Source organism: Schistocerca nitens, chromosome 9 (genome assembly GCF_023898315.1).
Source record: "Schistocerca nitens isolate TAMUIC-IGC-003100 chromosome 9, iqSchNite1.1, whole genome shotgun sequence".
NCBI classification, from domain to species: Eukaryota; Metazoa; Arthropoda; class Insecta; order Orthoptera; family Acrididae; genus Schistocerca; species Schistocerca nitens.
The window spans coordinates 55,902,167-55,928,210 of NC_064622.1; the positions used below are offsets into that span (position 1 = coordinate 55,902,167).

The 26,044-nt window shown below is 42.8% G+C and overlaps 1 protein-coding gene across 1 annotated transcript in view; it reads right to left on the bottom strand.

The window, feature by feature from the left end:
- LOC126203311 (alpha-tocopherol transfer protein-like) overlaps positions 1-26,044 on the bottom strand; it is a 175,833-nt gene that overhangs the window by 74,060 nt on the left and 75,729 nt on the right. The window contains exons 3-5 of the mRNA XM_049937577.1: positions 25,122-25,281; positions 15,020-15,278; positions 2,527-2,637 (exon numbers count right to left, since the gene is read on the bottom strand). Of these exons, the coding sequence (XP_049793534.1) occupies positions 2,527-2,637; positions 15,020-15,278; positions 25,122-25,281 (530 nt within the window). The remainder of the gene's footprint in view (positions 1-2,526; positions 2,638-15,019; positions 15,279-25,121; positions 25,282-26,044) is intronic.

Consider the following 26,044-nt stretch of genomic DNA (forward strand, 5'->3'; position numbering starts at 1 on the left):
ATTAGAATGTAAGGCTCATCCTGGAGCAGATACAGACTCGGATCACAATTTAATAATGGAGGGTAGGCTGAAGATTTGATAGTCCCGTCAGGAAGAATCAATGGGCAAATCAGTGGGATATGGAGATTCTAAGCAATCAAGTGGGACTAGTTCGTTGTGGCTATAGACACAGTGATAATGAATAGCGCAGCTAGCAGCTGAGTTGAAAAGGAATGAGTTTCTCTCTAAAAAGGCAGTAACAGTAGTTGGAAAGACATAGCACGAAGAAGGTTACTGCGAAGAAACCATGGGCAGCCGAAGAAATACTGTACTTTATCACCGAAATAAAGAAGTACAAAAATGTTCAAGGGAATTCAGGAATACAGAAACTTAAGTCACTTAGGAATGAAAAACAGGAAGTGTAGGGAAGCTAAGGGCAGTCGACTACATGAAAACAGTATACAGGAATATCTTAAAGCAAGTCGCAGCCTGGACGTATAAGGCGAAAATAGAAGACATGGAACAGTAAATTATTTACCGTTTTAGAGGTAAAGAAATTCTTTTGTTTTTTTAAATGTTACCTATGTTGCCTTCTGGCAAACAGTCCAATTAGATGATTACGAATAGCTATCCCAAACTGTCAGAAATGCCATGCTTTGAGGGAGTCCTTTTAAAATTATCCTCTGCTAATCCTTTAGAGTCTGATCTCCAGCCGAAAACAATGACTTCTGACCCATGATAGATCATGTACATAGTTACATCTTTAAACGGAACCGCTCGAGGTAGAAATGGTAGTAGTTGATGAGTTCATGTGTGTAATGTCGCCAGTAAATAATATTGTTTGACCGTGTGTACCTCTGTCGACTTGTGATCGTTTTGTTCATGGAACAAATGTGTATGAAACCGTAACGATAGTGATGCTTTACATTTGTGGTACGAGATACAATTCTCCGAATAGCGAACCAAGGATATTCGAACGTACATAACCCTGTCGAGGGAGGAGAAATAATTTTGCTGAAGTGGAGTTTAGTGTTACTGAACTATACCGTTTGTCGTGTGTATTCAGACATAAAACGCGTCGTAGCTGGCCAACGTCATCAGAGAAATAAAGAAAGAAAAATCTGTGGAGACCGTGGTCCACAGATCATGTCAACATTTGTGCAAAACGCACACATTGTGTATGGGAATCAGGTTGGTGGCATAACCATTTTCACTCGGCTCTTCGATGAATCGAATTAGGTATCTCAACAACATAGAGTACAGAGTGGCAGAGACGATGTTTAGCAACCTGCTGCTGCTGAAACTTTAAAGTGAAATTCTACTGTGTAGCAAGTATTTTACACTTGTAAACGCAACTTTTGAAATGCCCACCATTTCTCTTCTAGCTGGTAGCACTGAAGGCTCACGACTGTCGTCTGTTTTCTTTGTGGTTAGTAGTGGAGCGCTTGAGAATGGAACACCGTGTAGTCATAGTGAAAACTTTTCACATGGGTAGTGAATGTTGTGCACAGACCATTTGCAAACTTTGTGGAACATTTGGTCAACTTGATGCACCAAGTAAGAATACTGTGATGAGAATGATTGCTAAATTTGAGGACATTGTTTCGGCTGTGGACAAACTCTCGAGGCTTCTTCGTATTAGTCGTTCTGCGGGAAACATCTCCATCGTGAGTGGTGATGTGACTAAGTCCTGTGAAAACTGTTCGCCCACTTTAACCAGCAAGCAACGATTTTTTTTTAAAGATGATCTGCGTCGTTCGGCCTACGAAACCCAACTGACAAGAACTGAAGCCAAACGATCACAAAAAGCCACGAGCATTTGCTAACTGGGTGCTTGCGAAACAAAGAGCGGACAACCATTTCAACAAGACGTTCACTGACGCGGCACCTTTTCTGTTGAATGGCTTCGCGTACGAGCAAAATCGTTGAATAATTGTGGAGAATCCCCTGTATCGTCAACTAGTGTGACTGATGTGGCATTTGGGCTGAGCTGCTGTTGGGGACGTTCTTTATCTAAGATTGCGCCGGAAACCCATTAATAGTGGTGGTGAACGCTATCGCAGTGTGTTAAGAGTGTTTCAGAGATCTGAAATGGATGGTGCGAATACTGACGAAGTTCGGTTTCAAGAAGTTGGAGCAACCTGTCACACGTCACTGCCTGTGAAATTCCTCACAACGCTAACGAATTGGCCACCTAGATCTTGTGAAATGACACTAAGTGACTGCATTCTGTGGGGACGTTAAAAATGTTATGTAAGCCAACAAACCACAATCGCATCCAGAGATCAACGCCGAGATTAAGCTTGTTATTTCAGAATCAGAGGCACAAGCATGTCAAAAAATTATGGATAATTTCATCGAAATAATTGGTGTGCCTGCAAACTCAGAGGCCATTGGAGGAATATATTTCGTACATAGCCACAGGTAGCATACAACATAATATTTAATTTACTTAATTCCATCAATAATATGTATGTCATTATGCACTCTAATGCTGCGTTCTTTGTGGGACACACTTTACACTAAGCTCAGTGGACCGCTACGTACCTGTGTGGCCAGGTAGCCAGAGAGGGAGTTCTTGAAGAGCGACATGACCACGTCCACCGCCGAGGGGGCGTTGATGTAGTGGATCGCCAGCGTCCTCAGGGGGTACGCCTCCTGCAACATTCGGATCACCACTGGTGGCTGTTTTCTGTAAGACCGTCACCGCAAGTATCTATTATGCAGCTGTAGGTGTGTAATGTAACGCCACCAATCATGTTTTTCACTTTTAGACTACTTGTTTAATAGGTGATTTTCCATGAGACGAACTGAATCGTCTCAAACTGTAATATTATCGATTGGTCTTTAACCATCCGTTTGCCATTCAACAGGTACTTTAAGGACGAAAATTATATTTGGTAGAACTTCGTATGTACAGTTTGACGCTCCTCGAATTCCATAAATCATAAATAGTCTTTTCAGACAGTGAAATACAATAACTAGACAGTATTAAATTCTTGGGGCGTGACATATCACAACCTTCATTAAAAATCGCATGAAGCGCCTTAGTTCAGCTACATTTGCGGTATGCACGATTACTGTTGCAGACGACTTAAGAAATGGATTATTCTCTTTCTTTACAATTACTAAGAGGTTAAGGAATCTTTGTGGGAGGGAGGGGAGGGCACTCGCCTTACAGGAGTATCATTTTCAGGACTATAGTTCAGTGGCCTCTTCAAACAAAATTTGTTGTCTGAAACGTATGTCACAATACAGACTGATTTTTAAAGTCTCTTGCTAGTAACTTTATTTCTCACCTCTCAAATAATAGTGTAAAGCATGCCCTTAATAGATAAAAAACCGTTAAAGGCTTGGCTACATGTTGGTGAACTTTTTTTTAAAAAAGTCACGGACTGCAGATATTGATGGTTCCAGTTATGCACGTATAGATCTGATTCTGTATACATTGAGTGCATAGCGGCCTGAAGATGGCAATGATGAGATGCCGAAACTGGTTGTCTAAATAAAATAGCTTCTGAAAATATTAGGCTGCTTGGAAATTAGTCTTTTAGTAAATGGCTGACCAGCCGCTGCTCCCCATCCACTTTATTTTATACTTAGTATTAGCTTTTTAATAAATACTGTTTCATAATTTGGTCACTTTATTGTATTGCACGTAATTGTACATTCTTGACTTCGTTCCACAACGAAAAGTTCGCTCTCTTGACACACATGGAATACAATGTAATACACTGAACATTTATGTGCTATGCATTTATAATACACGTGAGATTTTAACAGTTAGGATGCACATCCCACTGCAGATTGTAACAGACATAATGAATCAGCATTGAGAGATTTCTTTTAGTATTTAAGCAGTCAAAGAGATGAATAAGAAAAACAATTAACGAAAATAATGCGAGACGAGTCAAACAAAGCCACTGACGATTTCAAAAAAAGAGAAAGGCGACAGAAGATTATTGTGTTTCAAAATAATGTTTGGTATTAGAGTAAAAGTAACCCAAGAGAAATTCGCAAGACAATTTATAGAATATCTGCGGAGCAACACAGTTATCCAAACCAAAACCGTACTGTAACTGTTCTGCATCACAAAGAAACAGACGGACAATATGCAAAAGTTATAAATTTGGCTTACTTCCTTTCGTAGGTTCCACGGTAATCATCAAAATTAGCACCACAAAGCACCTTAAAGACTAGAAAGAATTTTATAAGATTTTGAGTCTTCAGTCTTTTGAGTGGTTTGACGCGGTACGCACGAGTTCCTCTCCTGTACGTAGTACTTGCCACCTATGTCCTCAGTTATTTGCTAGAGGTATTCTTCTACAGAAAAAAAGAGTTACAGACCAGATCAGTCACTAAATTACAAATAACTTTTGTTTGTGATTTACCGAGTTTTAGAAAGGTTCTGACTATTTCAGCAGCCCCTGAGAAAAGAGGTATTGATCCAACGTATGTTAGCTTAGTGAAATAAATAAATAAATTTAATATATATATATATATATATATATATATATATATATATATATATATATATATATATATATATATATATGATTCCTTTAGACTTCCTCAGCATAGTGGGAAATATAAATGTAAAGTATGCTCAGAAGCCCAAGGGGATTTTTCAAATCCTTAAATTTGGAAAGTAAGAGTGGATACGTGCTTACGGAGCATATGCAACCAGCCAATGTTCTGGTGTTGACATACTGTTTGCCTCTAGAGTCCAGTAACTAAAGGTATGCCTTAAGGTGCAGTTTAGAAATAACGTCTGGGAAGTAGTGAACCCACCAAACGGAAACTTTTTCAGATTAAATACGAAATCATAGAAGCAGTTAATTTATAGCAGTTGAAGACAATGATTCAGTGGACAGAAATTAAGGGAATCGCGACTTCTCTGGATAGAGTCAGACAGATCCGTCCGGCATTTTCTTATGAATTAGGTGATAGAAGAGATGATGGAAACAAAATACTTACATCTCACAGCTACAGAAAATTGGAAGAAATATTAAGAAAACGAAAGAACCGAAAGTCTCCAGTTCAGCAGGAATTTCTACTGGAATACAGAGGAATGCCAATGAAATATCGGTTTCTGCATTTCATAAATATATTCTGGCTTGAAAACAGCATAACGGGGAAGTAGATTGCAGAAAATACAGTATTAGACTAAGAAAGATTTATCCAGAACCGAAGATTGTAGGGGAATAAGTATCTTTAACACAGGATACGAATTACATGCTAAGATATTAACGCTCGTTTCCAACCCATGACAGAGGCAAAGTTATCTTAAGTTTGAAAAGATTTTTAGGGAAGGAAGACCTAGCACTGATAGTACACCCGCATAAATTTGAGTAGTGGAGAGAATATGATCTTCCGACATGTACTGCTTTCTTCGAGTTTCAGGAAGTGTTTAACAAGCTAGATAGGGAGACACTGAAGGAAATTTTACGAACACATGGATATCCTAAATATCTTCCATCAGCAGTAAAGAGCCTGTATTTGAATACACATAATTCTACAAAATGAAAGAGAACAGCACTTATTAATTATAAATCAAGTAATAAGACAAGGGCATAGTCTTTCTCCGACACTGAAAAATGTATTTAGACGACAACTCTTATGAGGCAAGGTACACTTCCAACAACTCAAACTGTGACAAAGTGAATTCATTAATACGCTGTTATCTGCTAACGGCCAGCTGCTTATAGGTAAGACAGAAGATGGATTGCAAAGAGAATTACGTAAGTCACAGCTGTGCTCAGCTCAATATAATCCTAATCTTTCCGTTAACGAAACACAGGTGATCGCCTTGTCACGAAGAAACAACCTACACTGCCGGAAAAAAGTAGTATACCCTTTTAGATATTTCCAGTTCACATAAGATTTAATGTTGCAACATTGGACTAGGGCTACATGAAAAAGATGAATAGCACAACCGGTTTGCAGATACCAGGTACCGACCCATGCTGGAACACCGATATTAGTACGTGGTGTAGCCCCCACGGCTGGCATTGTTCAGACGGCGGATACCGTAATGGGATACGTTATGCCACACCTGCTCCAACTGTTCACTTAGATCTGCAATATTTATCGGACGTGTCGCTTCTTGTCACATCCTATCCCACAAGTGCTCGATGGGAGCCAAGTCCGGAGATCGTGCTGACCAGGGAAATTTCTGCACGTCTTTCAGAGGACGTCGAGTTTCACGGGCAGTGTGGGGAGGAGCATTATCCTGTTGCAAGAACGGAAGAGGAACGGGTCTAAGAACATTCTGCATATCCCGAGCGCTGGTTAGCGACCCCTACACGAACACCGAAAGTGTACGAAAGTTGTAGCTTACCCCACCCCAGACCATAAGGCCTGGAGTGGGGCCGCTGTGTCTTGGATGAATGCACTCTACGAAACAGCATTCACCAGGTCTACGTCGTACGCGCAGTGGGCTCTCGTCTGCGTGCAGGGAGAATCTGCTTTCATCGCTGAAGACCAAGTGACGCAACTGATCCTCTGACGGCACCAGTCGAGCCGTGCACGTCGATGCTGTGACGTAAGTGGAGGACGGGCTGGAGGCGTGCATGCCAGTAGTTCCGCTGCTAATAATTGGTTCGCAACAGTTCGTGTTGGCAGGTCTGGGATCACAAACCCTCTTATCTGTGCCGTGATAGCTGTACGATCGGCTACTGCTGCCGTTAGAATAAGACGATTCTGGCGGGCGTTTTATGATGGGTGGACGCCCAGAACCTCGTCTGCAGGTGTGAGATTCCTCACGTGAACACTGATACCAGCATCGTTGCACAGCTGATGCAGCACCTCCAACTTTTGTGACATTCCCGCCACTCTGAAGTCCACAATTTGACCCATTTCAAACTCGGTTGGCAGTAGGAAGCACGAGTGTGTCTCCGTGGCGTGTCAGCGTGCTTGCTTCACACCGTGCCTTCTGGCTGAGAGCGTTCCCTATTACAGTTTAGACATAGATGGCGCTTTGGCAGGTATCCCGCTGCACTGTTAGCGGACGACGTTCAAACGGTCATCAGTAAATGTGCTGTCCCCCGGGTGGTATATGCCGTTATCGGATCAAAATCTACACCTTTACAGGTGTACTAAATGTTTCCGGCAGTGTATCATATCTTTCGAAGACAACGGAGACATACATACGAGGTGTGGCTAGAAAAAAACCGGACTAGTACTGGTGAAACAATAAAACGAATGCAATAAGGCTGAAAGTCGCGTGGCCTGTCACGTGACTCTCGCTCCGCCTACTGCTCGAGTTTCATCTGCCTCCTGCACTCAGTCTGCCCGTGGCGTCTGTTTTAAGTAGTTGACGTTTTGTCTGTGCGTCGGAAAATGTTGAGTGTACAGAAAGAACAGCGTGTTAACATCAAATTTTGTTTCAAACTAGGAAAATCTGCAAGTGAAACGTTTGTAATGTTACAACAAGTGTACGGCGATGATTGTTTATCGCGAACCCAAGTGTTTGAGTGGTTTAAACGATTTAAAGATGGCCGCGAAGACACCAGTGATGACACTCGCACTGGCAGACCATTGTCAGCAAAAAATGATGCAAACATTGAAAAAAATTGGTAAACTTGTTCGACAAGATCGCCGTTTAACAATCAGAGCAGTGTCTGAGTTAACAGGAGTTGACAAGGAAAGTGTTAGGCAGATTCTTCATGAAAGTTTCAACATGAACAAAGTGTGTTCAAAAATGGTTCCAAAGTGTCTCACAATTGAACAGAAGGAACGCCGAAGAATGACTTGTTCTGACATCCTGGAAAACATTGAAAGTGATCCCACCTTCTTACAAAATGTTACTACTTGCGATGAATCGTGGTTTTTTACTTACGATCCCGAAACTAAACGCCAATCGATGCATTGGAAAACTCCTGGTTCTCCACGACAAAAAAAAGCACGAATGACAAAATCGAAATTCAAGGCAATGATGATTGTTTTTTTTGACATCAAAGGGATTGTGCACATTGATTGGGTACCAGAGGGACAAACAGTGAATCAGCATTACTACATTAGCGTCCTGGCTACCCTACGTGAGCGAGTACGGAGAAAACGGAACGATTTGTGGAGAAAAAAAGTCATGGATCCTTCACCAAGACAATGCCCCAGCTCACAGTGCGTTGTCAGTGAAGACGTTTTTGGCAAAACACAACATTCCCATCTTAGATGATCCACCCTACTCACCTGATTTGGCCCCCTGTGACGTTTTTCTTTTCCCTAAAGTCAAGTCAGCTTTGAAAGGAACTAGATTTGAGACTGTTGAAGCAGTAAAAGAAAAAGCGACGGAAGTAATGTATGGACTTACCGAAAATGATCTGCAGCATTGCTATGAACAGTGGAAAATTCGTATGGAGCGGTGTAGAGACCGAGGAGGAGAGTACATTGAAGGAGATAACATGAAATTTTAAATAATTTTAAATAAATGTTTTTTCCAGCATCAGTCCGGTTTTTTTCTAGCCGCACCTCGTATTGAATAAATTGCAAATGATACGCAGCACCATAAGGACACTAAAACAAAACCCAGAAATAGACTGCTCAGGTTCTATAATGTAACATCTCTCCCTATGCTACTTTATGGAATTGAGTCACCGAGATATATATATATATATACATATATATGAGAGAGAGAGAGAGAGAGAGAGAGAGAGAGAGAGAGAGAGAGACGTTACAAGAGGGGCTTTGTGCATGACGGAGATATTTACTCTTGTAATTTCGGGACAACACTTCAGTAGGAGTCAGACAAATATTACTTCCCCCCTCCACAACATCTCGCGTATTGACAATGAGTAGAAAATTCGAGCAATTAGAGCAAATACAAAGGCTTTCCGACCATCATTCTTCCCACGCACTATTCAGAAGTAGAACAGGGCAGGAGGGATCAGATAATTGTACCGAAAGTACCCTCCTTCACACCCAATTAGTTCGCTTGCGAAGTATGATGCAGATAGACGTAGATTTCAAGCTGGCTGCAGAAAGATTCTGTTGCCTCCAGCGTACATTGCAGGTAAGGAACACGAAGGTAAGATGCAAGAAATTAGGGCTCATACGGAGGCATACAGTTTTTTGCTTCTTTCTATTTGCGAGTGGAAAGGGAAACGAAATGTAATCTTTCGATTAATCCCCCTTCTCAATGGGGTCCAATTTCACACACGTGTGTTTTTTAATTTAACTTATTTACGAACATTCGTAGTCAATTCAACATTACAAATTTTAAATTATTTCACACTCCTTGTGGCTAGGTATCACCTGGAGGTCGACTCCGTCTAGAGGGAAGACTCGTTCGCCTGGCTGCTGTTGTGTCTTTATGTTGATAGCAGCTCGGCGTTTTTTTTTTTTTTTTGTTTAAGGCACGTTCGCGATAATCTCCCAAACGGGTCGTCTGCTGCCTCGTGTTCGCTGAAATGTCTTTGCTTCTGTTCTCGTAGACTTCAACGAGTGTCGCATTTCGCTATTACCTATGATACAATCTGTAAAAAACGTTTCCATGCAGCGTGTGATGTGAACACGTCGAATTCTCTCAGCATTAAGAGACGTTGCTACATCTGTAACTGTATCTACATAGACACTCCGCAAGGCACCGTACGAATCATGGCGGAAGGTACCTTGTGCTACTACTAGTCATCCGTTTCCTTTTTCACCTTCATATGGAGCTAGGCAAAAGCGACAAAATATTTTACACGCAGGATATCAGTAGCTGCTGAAGGTTTGATGCTGAAGACTCCGCTATCAACTGGTAAAACTAATTTTCTTAAAATTACAATAAACACCTACAGCCGTTCTTTTTATGTTATTATGTAGCTACCAATTTCGCCGCTTCAGTACACTATCTTCAGGCCTTAGTCCATACATACGAAGCATCAGTGGCCGACATAGCTCGTTTACGCAGACCATCTGTAACTGTAATGTCATCACCTGGCAAAATTTGATGGTTGGAGAAATGACATCACAGAGAGAATCTACGTAAACCTGTTGTGTTGGCCACTGAAGATTTGATGACATCTTCAGCATCAACTAAGGTCTGAAGATGGTGCTCTGAAGCGCCGAAACAGGTATCTACAAAATATATGACGTAACAATAACGGCTGGAGGTGTTTCATTTTCTTACAATAGCGAATGGCCATAGTCCCCCAGGTAAAAGGATGAACATACAAAAACATTGTTCTAATTGTCCACACTAACGGTTTCACGTCTTACAAGCTCATCTTCAGGTGCGAACTACATATTTAAGAACCGAAATATAATCTAACTGTATTACAAATTTATGCTATTGTAGAGAGATTATTTGAAAGCTTATAGTTACAAAAATAATTACGTTAATCCATCATAGATGAACACAACTTGCTTAGTCTCATTCTGAGACCAAGTTAAAAAACTGGACGAGCGAAGGGTGACTGAGAAGGTCGTCCTTGAAGTATTCTGTAATAATGTTTCCGGGTAGACTGAACGGATGCACTGGTCGTTCCTTGCACATGCAAGTATCTATCAGAAAAAGAAGCACTCCTAAGGCGAACACTGATTTCCAACGTGTACCTAATAAGGGTCGCTAACGCTGGAAATAATGCAAGACCGTAAGCACAAAGATGAAACTAGGCACGCTGCCTTCATACTTATCTTAGACCCGATACGGAAGGCGCAGCTTGTGGACGTAGGTCGTGCCTTCACAGGCTGCCAGGAAACACTGACTGTTCAGGTAAATAGTCACAATCAGCGCCGGGCCGCTCCATTGCAACATACTCTTAGTTAATCGTACAACCAACCAAAGTTGGTCAAAATATTATGACGCTTTAACTCCAACTAACTATTGGGCGTGTTCTGTGTACTATCTTATGCACCTACGATTTTTCTCCACTGCCCCAAATAGAGTCAAAATCTTGCCGCCTTCTTTAGTTTGGAATTTTAGAAGATTTTCAGCAAGATTTGCGATACTATGCACACCTTCCCGTAGCTGCAGGGTTAAAGCAGATTTCGAGTTTGTTAGATTAAGAAGCTTCTGGAACTATGGCGCACCTTCTCAATTATCCTTCGTACGCCTAGACTTTTAAATTTTGACTATTTTCAGAAAGGCGATACCTTGACTGATAACTTTGGGAATTTATGGGATTAATGTAATATGTTTTTTCAGTGTAAGTCTTCAAATAATCTTTATATAATAGCACATATTTTCAGTACGGTTCATAATTACATTTCGGTTCTGAAATATCTAGATTACACTTGAAGATGGGCGTGTAAGCCGCGAAACCGGTAATGTGCCGAATTAAAACAAATTTTATCAGTTTCAGCGGTCCTTATGCGAATTGTACTTTTAGGATAGTATAATCTTTCTGCGATCAACCGAAAAATGCCTGTTCTTCATATTTTCTCAGTGACGTTTTTGCTAAAGGAAAATGGTTTCTCCACTAAGGAATCCTCTTTGGGTTCACGGAGTTTTTGCCGTAGTACTCGTGTTTACCAAACCTGCCGGTGACAGGTCTTGCAGCACGTCTCTGAATTTCACAGTTCTAGGCGAGTTTGTGGAGATCACTAACACTTGAGCAGTAATGAAGAAGAAAAAAAAAAATCACCATTATTCTGTACGTGATCTCTCTTATAAATCTACACTTATCTAGAATTATCGCAAGAAACCGAAGAGGATCATTCGCCTTCTCTACTATTGGCTTGTGCTCCTTTCATTTCATATCTTATTGCAACGTTATGCGTAGTTATTTAATCGACGTGACTGTATAAAGTAGCACAACACTAATCTGTATCCACACATTATAGGACTGATTTTTCCAAGTCACCTGCAGTAATTTTTTTACATTAATAGGACGCTGCCATCCATCACACGAAACAGAAGTTCGGCATAAGTTATCCCGTATACTGCAGACTATAGTCACGCAACTGACATTTTCCTGTATAGAAAGAGGGGGAAACCGCTTTCATCGTTGGGTTCCTTTTCGTGAACCTTTCATTTTTACTCGTTCGCCGTGCCTTTTTATCTAATTGAGCATGTTCTTTGGATTTTAGATAAATTTCCAGAAAAAATATCAAATACAGCTAAGTGTTACTTCCGCATGATAAATTCACTGGTAACCATATGTCGGCACGTCGCTTACTGCGATTTCCTCATGTAAATCTGTTCTCTGAAAGCGTCAAATTAGTGAAGTGATGCGACGGGCCAGTGACCGCAACTCACGTAGAGGTCAAAGCAGGGATGAATGGAAGTACGGATTACGGAACCTGTTTACGACGCACCGCGGACCACCTCTGTCGTCATTCGCTTTCCGGGGAAGCTCTTAGTCGAGCACGTACACTGGCTTGGATTTAAGTTCGTTTACAGAAAATTATACATATCTGTGCGGGCATTACTAGCAAGAAACAACTGAAAATAAACTATTATCTGTCAAACTGACATGCGTAGTTTTACAATTTGAAGAACTACTTCGGAGCCAAGTTCGCATTGAAGTATTTGTTTTGAATTGATCACCGGTTTCAACAGTACTTTGTCATCCTCGGATCTAAAAATTTTAAATGTTTAAAGATTTTAATGTGATCTTGGCTCTGAAGTGTTTCTTCAAATATGCAGAAAGTCCCCTGACGAGAATGTCTAAAATATATGAATAGTTCTTTTTTTACAATTTCGGGGTTTGTGAATTACTGTGTTTGAAAAACAACAACTTCCGACACAGGACCTGAGACACTGCATATTAAAAATGGAAGGATTGTATCCGCAACCGTGGCAACTACATAAGAACTTTGGAAGGTCGTCGGAAGTTAACAATGAGAAGAAGCAAGACTACTTTGTTAAAAACTTTTACAACACAGTACGTGTCATTGCCTTTAAGATTTTTTTCAATCGAAAACGATAACCAGTTTTTGATTAGTCAGCAGTTTAAAGAGGCCACAAATTTCATGCATGGAATCAATTATATGAGAAAGAACTTTTGAGAGAGCGCAGGCAGCCATTAACACACGAGAGTGAAACGAATATTAAAGTCGACAATTCAGCAAATTACGTGTTAGTGTAGTTACTGAAAAATTTTACACAGATGTATTTGAAAATAAAAAATATCCACTGCTATTTCAGTGCTGATAATTTTACCGGTATTTCGATCATTTAACTAAGTATGTTAAAGTGCAAGACAAAGTTGTCGATGAAAAATATGATAATTTGTAGAGGTGCGTGTGCTTTTATTGAAAACATTTCGGAAAAGTCTTATTTACCTTACAGGAATAAGATACGGGACGACTATGCTGAAAGTTTTTGAATTAACTGTAAACTCTCTTCTGGAAGAAGCATTTCATGGAGTATTTTTCGTGTTCCAGGGAGATTCATCATGCAAGGTGGATTGTGAAAACCATTTGTGTGTTGAAAAAAAAATTATGTTCAGTGACGAAGTTTGAGTTCAACTTTAAGATTAGAATGCAATTTGTTCTATTTGCAATTTCGTTACCACTACGTATCTCGAAAGCCAAAGTACTGTATTTAGAATTCATGATTTTTTCGAATCTTGTATATATCACGTAGTCGCCAGTTTTAACACACATGTGGCGTTACAAAAAACTGAAGAATCATTTATGGTTCTTGTCCCCTGTTTTATCACAATCTTCTCAATCGCGAATTTAAACAGTCACTAAGCTGAATCGTGAAGCAAACAGCAGACGAAGATACGTAAGTAGGGGTCGACCAGATCCAAAAAATTTGGCCTAATGGGATTGAACTGCTCGTTTATAGTAAAGTAAGAGTAATTTTAAAGAAGCCGATTTCAGTTACAAATTGTTTAAGACGGTTTCTTCACATTGCCATGTAAATGAAGATTCCAGAATGAGATTTTCACTCTGCAGCGGAGTGTGCGCTGATAAACTTCCTGGCAGATTAAAACTGTGTGCCCGACCGAGACTCGAACTCGGGACCTTTGCCTTTCGCGGGCAAGTGCCCTACCATCTGAGCTACCGAAGCACGACTCACGCCCGGTCCTCACAGCTTAAATGAAGATTCTGTCAACTCATTGTATCTTGTTTCTAAAGTAAAAGTTGTAAATTATCCGGCTAGGAAAGGCGTTAAGATTGTGGAAAGCTATAATAAATCATTTAAAAAATTGAAAGAAAGCTATATATACAACCTCAGGTTGTGTCTGAATACCCCCGTAAGGCTCTAGGACAAGAAAAAGACTTTATCGAAGAATAAGAATGTATAAAAGAAATTTGCCACACACGCTTAGTAAATAGTAGGATTATAGGCTGTATTATTGAAGTTAATGCAACAATACAGTATTAATAATGAAGTTTGAAATAATGAAGTTTTGCGTTGGTATGGTACTTCTGAACAGTATATTTCAAGGTAAAAATCAAACACGATTTTTCATCGTAAAAACGAAATCAAGCAGATGAAAAAATCTATGATAAAGTTACCCTGTAGTAAGGACATGTTCTACAGTTGATTAGAACGACTGAGAAGGAAATTGTTAGTTGTATGAAAAAATGGATATATTAGATGACACTTGCTTTTTATACAAGTTACACAACTGTAAAAAGGTTGAAAAACATGCAACGAGCTATTACTCGAAAAAATAACGAGACCATGGCGGGAACGATGAACGAGCCCGACTGTCTGACAAGACTGGCCACGTTCCAAGTGAACAGTGAACGACCGTTCCGGAACGAGACCGGCCGCGACCAAACTGGACGACGAACGACCATTCTGGGAACGAGACGGGCCACGATCAAAGTGAATTGTGAACGACCCTTCCTTAGAGGTCATGCCCTGGTGCTTCAGTCCACTTTAGTGAACCATTCCTTTGGACCTATTCATCTGCAAACGACCCAGCCCTGTATCCTACAGAGCTATCAACAAACAACCTCAGAATGCAACTAACTAGCCGTCAGATCGTTTATGTATATACAAAAACAGAGGGGTGCTACCGCATTTCTCTGGAGCCCTGCTGCTGATATCTTTGTCCCTCACAAACACCTACCGCTCACGACAATGTACTGTGTCCTATTGTGTAAGACTTAAGGTGGAACGAAGTTGCAGAGGAGCAGTCAGTCGGCTCACCTGCAGGATGGTCATGATCTTGGAGACGAAGGCGGGCGTCATCTGGAGCACGTGGCCCATGTTGGCGCCGTCCAGGTCCAGCAGGATGACGTTGCCGCAGATGATGGCGGCCGGGTCGTCGCGCAGCATTAGGTCGCCCGCCATGAAGTTCAGCTTGAAGACCCTCTCCACGGGGATGGTGGCCGGGTCGGCGGCGCCCAGCCGCAGCAGGAACACCCGGCTGCCCTGCTCGTCCGGCTCCGGTAGCTCCAGCAGCACCCTGCGCACCAGCAGGGGTACCAACATCTCACAGTGGAGGGACTAGCAACACTATACACAACCATTATTAATACTTCTGACATCAGTGTGGTATTGCTAACGGCAATGTCTCGATGTCTCACCGCCAGAGGTGAGAAAACTTCAGCAGTGTGTAAGGTAGCTGTATTTTGCACCTTACTGTAATATAATAATTGTTGCAAAGACGAGTTGGATACCGGTTATTATATTATTTATCGGGCAATCAGCCTATTGAAATTAATATAGGGAGTATCAGACGGCATAAGACGCGTATTACCTTTAAGAAATTCGCACGTTGCACGAAGTCTGGGTTCAGGTGATATTTTGACGGAGTTTGAGTAGTGCCGCTCGTCCGCTCCAGCCAAAGGCAGGGCAGAGGGGTGCGGAGGTTCACAACCGACCATTACGAGTGAGCATGCTAAAGCGTCCCACTGGGGGAGACGCGCCGCCGGGGCAGGTAGGCACCCATAGCGCGGACTACAGAGGCAGGGCTTCGATGGACGGCGCCTCGTTGGCGCTGAGCATTACGCCGACGCCACTATTTCGAGACGAGCTGGCGCCTAAGGGAGCCTTCCCACGAATCTTAACGTTTTCTGGGGCTTTATAAGAAACGCGGTTAAGCCGGTGCAATGACCTTTTCCCGCGCGAGGGCCAACAGAGAGACACGATTGGTGGGTTCAATTTTGAACGGAGTTTCAGTTTGTTCCAGAACATTCTAGGCGCAGCAAGCAGCAGAATGTTTTAATTGGCTGGAAGAAGGAAGGAAATAATAGTGGGAGCGAATTGTGCTGGTCTAGAGCCACGGGATTGGCCAGCTCGAAAAATAGGGTGGGGGTGCTGATTTTTGCAGAGGGAAGCTTTTGGAGCTGTTATCGGGGAGAAACGTCTTAGCTCCTGTAGCGAGCGGACGTCGTGCTTTCGGCTCTGCTGTAGGAGAGTAAATTCTTTTCAGTGTGCTGCGCAGAACTTTGAATAAGTCTGCCAGCCGCAACTGAAACTAGTATTCAGTTAGGGGTACTGTCACGTTTTACTGTTAGAGATAGGCTAATTACGGTTGGGAATACTGTATCACAGGAAGCAGACAGGAGCAGAGCAATTTCCTTGAGGCACACTTTATTAAAGACATTAGTGGATTCCGCCTTTGGGCTGGCGAGTCCCATCTTAACGAGTGCGAGACGATTGGAAAGAATGCGGAATTAGCTTTTGAATAGGAGTTTACGAACAGGAAGCCTGTTCGCGAAAATAAATTCATTTTGTTGCAATTGAGGCTCCTCGACGACGCAGACGCCATCGGCAGCTTGCTGACCTGCCCACGACGCTGCATTTGGTAACGTGATGCTCAGTTTCGGCATTTAATCCGATATTACGCACGCCTGTGATTACCAGAGCTCAGTCTTCCAGCCACGCTCTTATTGAGAATTTGTTAATTGCAGTAGGTTTGTCTGACGTATTTTATGCCGTCTGACAAGGGGAGAATGTACAAAATAAGTACAGATGCGTTATCCGACCTTAAGAGTTAGTTTTGGAATTTAAGGGCCATTGCCATTAGTAGATTAATTTTGTCACTTATAAACGTATGTCATTGTTCAGTTCGATGTTCGGAAGATTGTTGTCCAATAAATGTATTCAATGCTATCCTTGTTTGTTTAGTAGTGATCAGTTCCCTGAACACTAATTTTGATCAATATTTAATAACTAAATAGTGAATGGGCAGTTTTAATTAACAGGTTGGGTCTCCGCCTAGGGTCCCTAATCGTGATTTCATTGAAAGAGACCCCTTCCAAGTGTATCATCCACAAATCGCTGTAAGATAGGTGGAGGTGCATATGGGACACAATCTACTGATGAGATAGAAGACCGGGGTGGTTGCCGAGCTGAAATACATTGGTGATCCAGTTATGAAGTCTCGGTTTTAACATTTAACAAGGCAGAAGGTGTGGACAAACTTTTATTCACGTAAACCGTCACTGTAGAAGACCGATAAGTGTCAAGTTGTCGCAAAGTAAGAGCGATCTTAGAACAAACTTACGCAGCGATCGCACAGTCTCAGGTCTAGACAATTCGCCTAAAGAGCTTGCCCGCACCTGAAGACCGCGTTCAGGAAAATATTGATATTCCGCACAGCAGATAAACTGTCAGTTAAAAACGAAGAATCACGGATTGAACGAAAAGGAGAAAAATACGGCAAAATCTTTAGCTGGTCTTACTTTTGTGGTCAACACTTCCTTTAAAAATACCAAGAATCCTCTACAAATTTCTTGTGAAATGTCACTTTCCGTCCAGCGCCCAAGATTGCAACGTTTTTGGGATCAGTGGTGACAGAACCGCACAATTGGGGGAGGGGGGGGGGGGGGGTGGTCTGCTGTGGCCTGTTGTGGGGTTGTGAACCACTGAGGGCTGCGGCAGAACGGAGCCTCTCCGTCACTTCTAGGTCCCCAGTTTAATACGCAATACAATGCAACCCAAGAAATGCTGCTACCGGACGAGCTGATAGCATTTATATTCTCCCTGGGCGGGTGTGTTACCACAGGTTGAAAGGGAGGCATAGGAATGTTGCTTGTTTCCTATCCCTGAATATTTCACACACAGATGAAATGAAGTTCTTGAGCGCAGATTCTGAACGAGAGGATCTAACGTCTTTTGTAAAGACTAAGTGCACTTCCGAACAATTAATATTCCGTGAGCCAAAGGCTCGTATTGGTACAAGATTGATCTAACCCCATAACTGAATTACATTATTACTTCGCACAACGGATAGCGGAATTTGATACGTGCAGGCCAGGGAAGACAGCGACTCCTAAGTGTGTGTGTTGTATTACAACACAATACTATTTCCTTTCATTACTCCACCTTTCATGGTTCTTCTTACAACCGTGTTGTTACACACACACACACACACACACACACACACACACACACACACACACACACACACTTAAACCGTGGGCAACCATATAAACCAATTTCCAAGAGCAACTTAAACCAAGGGCGAACACACTGGGTGGTGAAGTAAGCTCAAAGATGCTGTACACAGTTACTGACAAAGTCTGAAATAATTAAGAACATGTTACTGATAATTGGGGTGGCATGTAAGTACTCGCTCCCACGCAGATTTTTATGTTCTATACATATGCAGGGTAGTATATCCCTTTAGATTTGAAACCATGAACGATGTGGCAGGGTGGGTGGTGGTAGCAAATAAAATATGGTGCAATATTCACAGAAAAATGACTAAAGGTATCAGTATTCTTACACAAGCTTCTCCTTTACTTTTAATAGTGAGTTAAATCAAGGAGTAGGCATGGTTGGTGCTGGGTGAAGCCTACAATTGCAGATTCACTGTCAGCAAAACTCTCAAATAACTGAAAACAAGTCCATAGATTAAAAATTCCTATGGCAGTGGATTTTCATCCTGTTCTTACTACAGAGTGCCACCCATAATGCCTTACTCGGCATTAAGTAATGAACACACAAGGGTGGGGGTTTAACAAAGATCTTCATACTGGTCCCAAGGAACGAAGCACTGAATTTGGATTCATTTCACACTAAGGTCTGTGTATGATATCTGCCAGCTATGAGCCATAATGCTTAAGGCACGAGATTCTTTGGTACATATCGACGGTTCAGACTGAAACAATGATCAGGAACCTCAAACCTCTTCCTCTTAACAGAAGTAGTACTGAAAGGAAAAGTAGCTAATACTGCAACTAAATACATTCTGATCCCTGTATCCAAGACGTAGGAAAGACAGCCTTACGGAGCGTGACTCATCTTTTCGTGCCAGAGTCAGAGCATAGTGGGCGCTGAGAAACGGCTCCACTTTCAAAAGGGTGGTGGGTGCGAGGAGGACTAGGTGGGCCTCACCAATTATCGCACAACGAAGTTCGAACCTGAAACGTATGTCTGGCTTCTCTCCTAGTCCTCTATCGTTGCTGAACTTGCTCCTGAAGTTGGGTTGGTAATGGAGGTATTCACGTAAGCATTCAAACTTATCATACACTCATTTTCGTCCCATCAAGAGCGTGGGAAGGACTGGTAGGTATGTGTACCAATAAACAGACTCATCACTCCGAATCTCCTCCAGGGGCTTCTGGCCCGCAAAATTATAAAATAGACCATATGTGAAAAATACGCAACTTGCATCGAGGAATGTATCCGTTTCAGGTGTTAGGCTCCAGTCACATAGTGGCTGTGGGAACACCAAGTTGTGCTACCATTAACCAAATCAACCACTGATTGCAGAGTCTCTCATTCCAGGGTACTGAGCCAGCAGTGCTGCCCCAGCATTGCACTCTTTCCCACTATTTACACTTGACACGTCCATACCTACACTCTCCATCACAAGATATATAACGATCGGGGCAAGCAAAATGTTTTGTCACTTTGGTTAAACTTTGCGTGTTTTGGCAGGTAATGGACTTGGAAATCAGGCACCTTTCCGGGAATGGTGGGCATAGGTCACTCATTGACCAGGACTAAGAAAGTTCCCACAGCCTACATTCCCATTACCATGACTGTGTTGATAACGACTTCAGTACTGTTGATTATGCTGGAACGACTGATGGGTGGAAATTCGCACATCCTGTGTTTCTAACATCTTGTCGAGGGAACCGAGTATGGTAGGTTAGGTTCCTTGCTGACAGGATTTCTGAAGGATTATTGAGTAGATGCAGCACAGGACACGTTAGGTTCAGCGCCATAGTCCCTGTTATGGTCGTTGGTGGCCAAAATTTCAGCCCAAGATATCCTATTGGCCCCCATTTAGCAGAATCCCGCTGTTCCGTTATTCGAATCATTCCGTCTCGTCCTTGCTAAGTATTGACTTCCAGATTCATGGGTGCTTGACCTGGTTCTTAGTTTTCTCCACGAAGGTCATTTTTATTCTGAATTTTAAGATTTTTATCTACCTCCAGAATAGTGGCAGTGTGGTTGGGGAAGTGGCTTCTCCCGCCGTATGTTAGGGTTGCGGAATCCGCGGCCACATCTCCTTGACCAGGCTACTCTTTCATCCCTCTTTCACTCTACTTTAATCGCGTTTAGATCCGGCTTGTCTCCCTGTCGCATCCAATTTTCTATGCTAGGTGTCGCACTTTATTAAATATTGAAAGCCCTTGTCTTTAACGGATCAGGGTTGGGGCATATGGGTGCTATGTTTCCTGTTGCATGCAGAATCCTGCTGACTTCCCCGTCTCCTCCAGCTTTCTTTTATTATTGACGGTACATAACATGTTCGTGTCCATGTCAGACTAGATCAGAAAACGTTCGTGATGGACGTGTCTACTTTCAGATGCACCACTTTGGGTCGAGGAAGTGAGGACATTGTTTGCTCATTTAACCAATCAACCAACCATTCTGTCCCCAACTAACGTCCCTTCTTGTAGTGGGTGGTGATATTTACGTCTAAGTCGTAAACTGTGTATGAGGAGGTCCTAAATGAAGGAAAGATTGGTGGACTGGGACTGCTAGGCTGTCCGATGGGCACCCACCTGCACTTGTTACCCTGAGTAGTACAGTTTTGCACCGTCCCCATGACTGTCATGGAGTACAGCCTGCTACCTGTGGCATTGGGTTATGTATTCTGTTGCCATCACGCCACGTGAGTCGTCCTATCTGATTTAACGAACACGATCTCCTTTGTTCAGAATTTAATACGCCCAGTGTGATAGATTGTTGTTCCAGTAGGGAGTTAACTTCACATTTACTGGCGAGGTTATCTCGACCACTTTATATGCACTCGTTAGAAGACGGAAAAAAACTGTCTTCCCCGTATGGTATAAGAGTTTATTAAAGTCACCCACTGACCTACATTAGACTGTTTGCTTAAGTTGTTCTAGGACTTCCTAGTTCGCCTTCGGCACTTCGCTACGTAATTTCTGTAAGGTTTTTGAAAATTCTGCCTATATCATTCGTGCCTTCACTAACTCAAATCGTTATGGCGTTTCCCTCTATATGCTATTTTCTACGTCGATAGTCATATACTCTCGTGCAGTCTGGAACTGTATGCTGGGTCTACATAAGGTAGACGTGTATCCCAGTCATTGTGAAGACTGTTGACGCAGTGACATTTTCCCTATCATCCTGTGGACCTGTTCTGATCTACCATTTGTTTGAGTGTGAAGTGCTTGTTCTTAAATTACGAATTTGTAACAAGTAACAAAGTTGCTTAATCATTTCCGGCATGAAGAAAGTACTTTGGCTCGTAATTAAGGTCTCTGGTGTACCGAACTTTAATAACCAATCATTAACCATTGTGTTCACAATTGATTTTGAATAGTTGTCTCTACCAAATGTGAGAGGTGATTTGTTATCGTTAACTCAAAGAGTCCTTGCTTGTGTCTGTGCGAAAGTATCGAAGGCGCCCAAACTGGTGGTGTCCAAGAATTCGCTTACCTCCGGTGGTCGAATACACATATGAAGTAATTCAGGTCGTTGTGCGCGTGGTAGACAGTTCTTTACTTAATGTTTACACCCTGCTTATGTGCCTGTCACAAATATTATTCAGCTACGTGTTCTGTTATTCTGCTATAAGACATTGTGCATACTGTAATGTCTTTTTTTCCCGTCGGAGCTGGTACCATGGAACCAAGTCTGAGTTCTGTCACTTACATACTACTTTGTGGCTGTATTAAAAATTTAAAGATGCCTGCACCATCGCCATTCCACAGAGGTGGAACCCACTCTGTCACACGTCCTTGCGATTTCAGTGTCACTCGACAAGTCGATGAATCACCTGAAAATCAAATTCACTGGCTTTTAACGCCCAGCGTGTTGACCTGCTCAAAGGGTCTTTTAGTCCCTAGAGCCACTTCAAAGCAGCATATTCCGTTTTGATCTTTAATTTTTTCCAATGCAAGTAACACTAAATGCTATGCCGCATGTGCTGCTCAGCACATCCTTTGCAAAGTAGTTATTTTCCCGTTCCATCCAGTTGCTGCGAGTGGTGGACACGTGGATCTTCTGCTCCATTCTCTTTCTGTCTTGACATGGAGCTGGGCACATGATTGCTCGCATCGCACGACAGCACAGACTGCTTCTCATAATCCAGAAAACCTATTACATGTTCATTTATTAACAATTCCTTTGACTGAATGAATGCCTCCTCGCACTCTACTGACCAATTAAATTTCACTCTTTTTCTTCAGAAGATGCCTACCTGGTTGCGAAAACTTGCCTGAAGCTCTGGCCACAGCCGTGTATCACAACTCTATAATGTGGGCAGCCACGGCCCTTGACATTCATGGTTAACCGAACTTTAATAGAACCACAAACAGCTGATTTAATCATGACCAGCTGTTTGCGGTTTTATTCAAGGTCAGTTTACCACGGCAATATACACTGTACAGCCACTGTGTGATCATTTGTCAAAGCCAGAATAATCGTGTTTTGCAGTGCAGACCAGAGAGAGGTGCAGGAAGGGAGTCAGTGCTGTTCTCGACAGTGCCGACAGGAGTGTGGAGCCACACAGACTCCAGTGCTGCAGCCACTTACAGCTGGTTCTCTCGGTTGATGATCCATGGGGCGAACAGCCAGATCGAGGTGGTGCCACAGATTCTCGACTGGGTTTACATTCGAGGAGTTTGATGGCCAGGTGCGTAAGGTGAACGTATCCCCGTGCTCTTAGAACCACGCACGTGCACTGCGATCTGTGCGACTCATTGCATTGTTCTGCTAGTAGGTGCCATCAAGGCGAGGAAAAACAAATCGCATGTTGGGATTGCCAACGATAGACACATCTGAGCTGATGCACTGTGTCTTCCAGAATGAAGGGATTATCCAAGTAATGTCACAAAATTGCCCAGACTATGACGCGCGCTCCTCTGGTCTGTATCCTTCCGACCATCAGGGTATTCGCTTTCAGATGTTTCACGCCGTACACTCCAACTGTCATACGTCATCTAAAAATGCCCCTTGTCGCCACTCAGTGAACTTCTGGTTTCGGTAGTGGCGAGCAGATCACAGCTTTTGTCACCGATTAACAGCAGTCAGCATGGGTGTACGAACCAGGTGTCTCCTGAGGAGGGCCATAAGCAACAACCTTCCCTGAACTGTCGTTGAGGAGACACTGTTAGCAGCTCCTTGGTTGATCTGGGCTGCCAGTAGCACAACAGCTGCACGTCTATTCGCCCGTTCACATCTAGGGCGCTGTCTTTCGCCTCTGTCCTCTGTGACCTGTGGTCTATCACAGTTGCCTTGGTGCCAGTTTTGGATAGCGCCTTTTCGCCATGAACGGTACACGATGGCACGCAAACAGTTTACAAACTTCGCCGTTTTGGAAATGCTTACATTCTTGATGCGAAAGCTAATGATCACGCCTTTTTGGACTCCAAATAACTCGCCTTGTTTCTCTAGATATAAAATTAGCTACATTTGGAAGTATGTGGCATATATTGTATAATTATTTGAAGATAAGACCAGACAAACGTTTGTAATGTTTTATAGAACTGTAGCTCTTCCAGAACCTTTTTATGGAAGTGAACTCTGGGTGCCTGCGAAAAGAACATCAGAAACGAAATTTCTAAAAAGAACGAAAGGCTACTCCACTACAGACCACACACCAAACGAAACAGTGCAGCAAGATTTGAAAGGGGGGGGGGGCAGTTGAAAGAGATGGTTGGTTGGTTTGTGGGATTAAAGGGACCAGACTGCTATGGTCATCGGTCCCTTTTTCCAAAACTTAAGAACATCCACATAGAATATAAACGAACAACAGAAAAGACTACAGAGGACACAGGACAAGACAGACAGAAACCAGACAAAAGGAATTAAGATCACACAGTGAGTGACAGTGGTTGGCCGACCATAGAGACAAAAAAAAAAAAAAAAAAAAAAAAAAAAAAAAAAAAAAAAAGAGGAAAAGCCAACCACCGAGAAACACATTAAAAACTCAATCTAAAATCGTAGACCAAAGGCCAGACTCAAAAGAAACATAACACACACTCAGATCAAGTGATAAAAAACCCCTGCCCGAATAAAACGCAAAACTAAGCCTGCCATGGCAGTGTCATTTGTTAAAAGGGCGGGGAGCGTGTCAGGCAGTGCGAACGTCTGCCTGAGCACAGCTAAAACGCGACACTCCAACAAAATGTGGACCATAGACAAAACAGATCCGCAGCGACATAAAGGTGGGTCCTCACGTCGCAATAGGTGGCCGTGCGTCATCCATGTGTGCCCGATGCGGAGCCGGCAGAGGACAACAGACTCCTTGCGAGAGACCCGCAAGGAGGAGCGCCACACACCGGTATCCTCCTTGATGGCCCGAAGTTTGTTTGGTGAAGGCAGGGCGCGCCATTCAGTGTCCCAAAGTTCGAAAACTTCGCGGCGTAAGACAGCTCGCAAATCAGTCTCCGGGAGGCCAATGTCCAGAGTCTGTTCACCGAGTTGAAAGAGAGAAACCAAATACAGCAACACTTGGTATGAACACGCACAAAGAATAGATACTAAAAAACGGACAGTAAACGACTTCCCCAGCTAGCCTTTGGCTATACACCGACTGAAATCAGTACTGTTCGAAGTCCTAAAATGAGGTGGACATTCAACTTATGAAGACTGAACAGGCTCGACGCCTAATCCATGAGGCGTAGAAGAAGACTTACTGTGAAATGCCACCGGGGATTACGATCCTTCATACCAAAATACTCAAAATATCCCTGACAACATCGAAGTTTTGTTGGAGGAGTTCGGGCTCGCCGCGTATAAAAGACACCGTTTGGTACACTCAGCCCCTGACAAATGTGGTTACCTCGAAGAGGCTCGAGTTGCAACAACCATGACCCATCTTGGGTATCTAGAAAATTTTATAGGACAGTCTGAAAGTTGGCAGACCTACCTGGCGCTGACTGCGGCCACCAGCTCCTTGCCGAGTGGGTCCCGATTATCGAAAACTTCCGGCATGAGGGAGCGCAGCGTGTAGTAATTGTCCAGCCGCTCCTTGGTCCTCTCCAGCGAGAACTCGCAGCCTCGCAGGAACGCCAGCAGCCACGCGTCATCTGCAGAGAGAGGAAATCTGAGATTCCGGTACAACAGTCTCTACAACCAGCGACCCGCCGTAACTTCCTCCCCAGTGCCCACGCCTTCGTTTTGGAGTAGCACGGCGACCATGGCAACACTAAGCAACACCTTTCCACAAATGCCATGTAACACGTTAACTGGCGGTGCCAGGGTTTGGTGTGCGACAAGAAATAGTGCTGCAAAGCTTCTGCGGCCCAGAACAATGTCTTTAAAGATGTCGCATGCTCTAAGTTGGAAGCCTGTGCGTCAGTCCCATTGAAGTACCATCACAATAGTGTATTATGATTTTGCAAACAAAAGCAGAATCTAAATTCTTGATCGCAGCCTTGGGTAACTAAAGGAAAATAAAAAAAAACATTATGATGAGGGAGAAAGTTATTTTAGTTTCTGAATGACGCAACCAGCCGGAAATACTTTTTGGATGTTTTATTTTATTGCCATAACCGGTTTCGGGCTGCCATGCCCACATTTTTCGTTACATAGTTGTTTTGGTTAACAGATGTCTTCTGCTTCTCAATATATTCCAGTAGATGGTTCGTTTTGTTGTGTTTCTTGTGGTTCTCTAGCTCTATGTACACGTTTTTGAAATCCACCACATCACATACATTGTAAGTTACTGTGGCACACTTCACAATATTCTTAAAATGCTTGTTAGCATCGCACATGTGTTATACACCTGATGTTTTTCTTTATAACAAAACCAACTATCATTACTGGAATATACTGTGGGGCAGACGATAT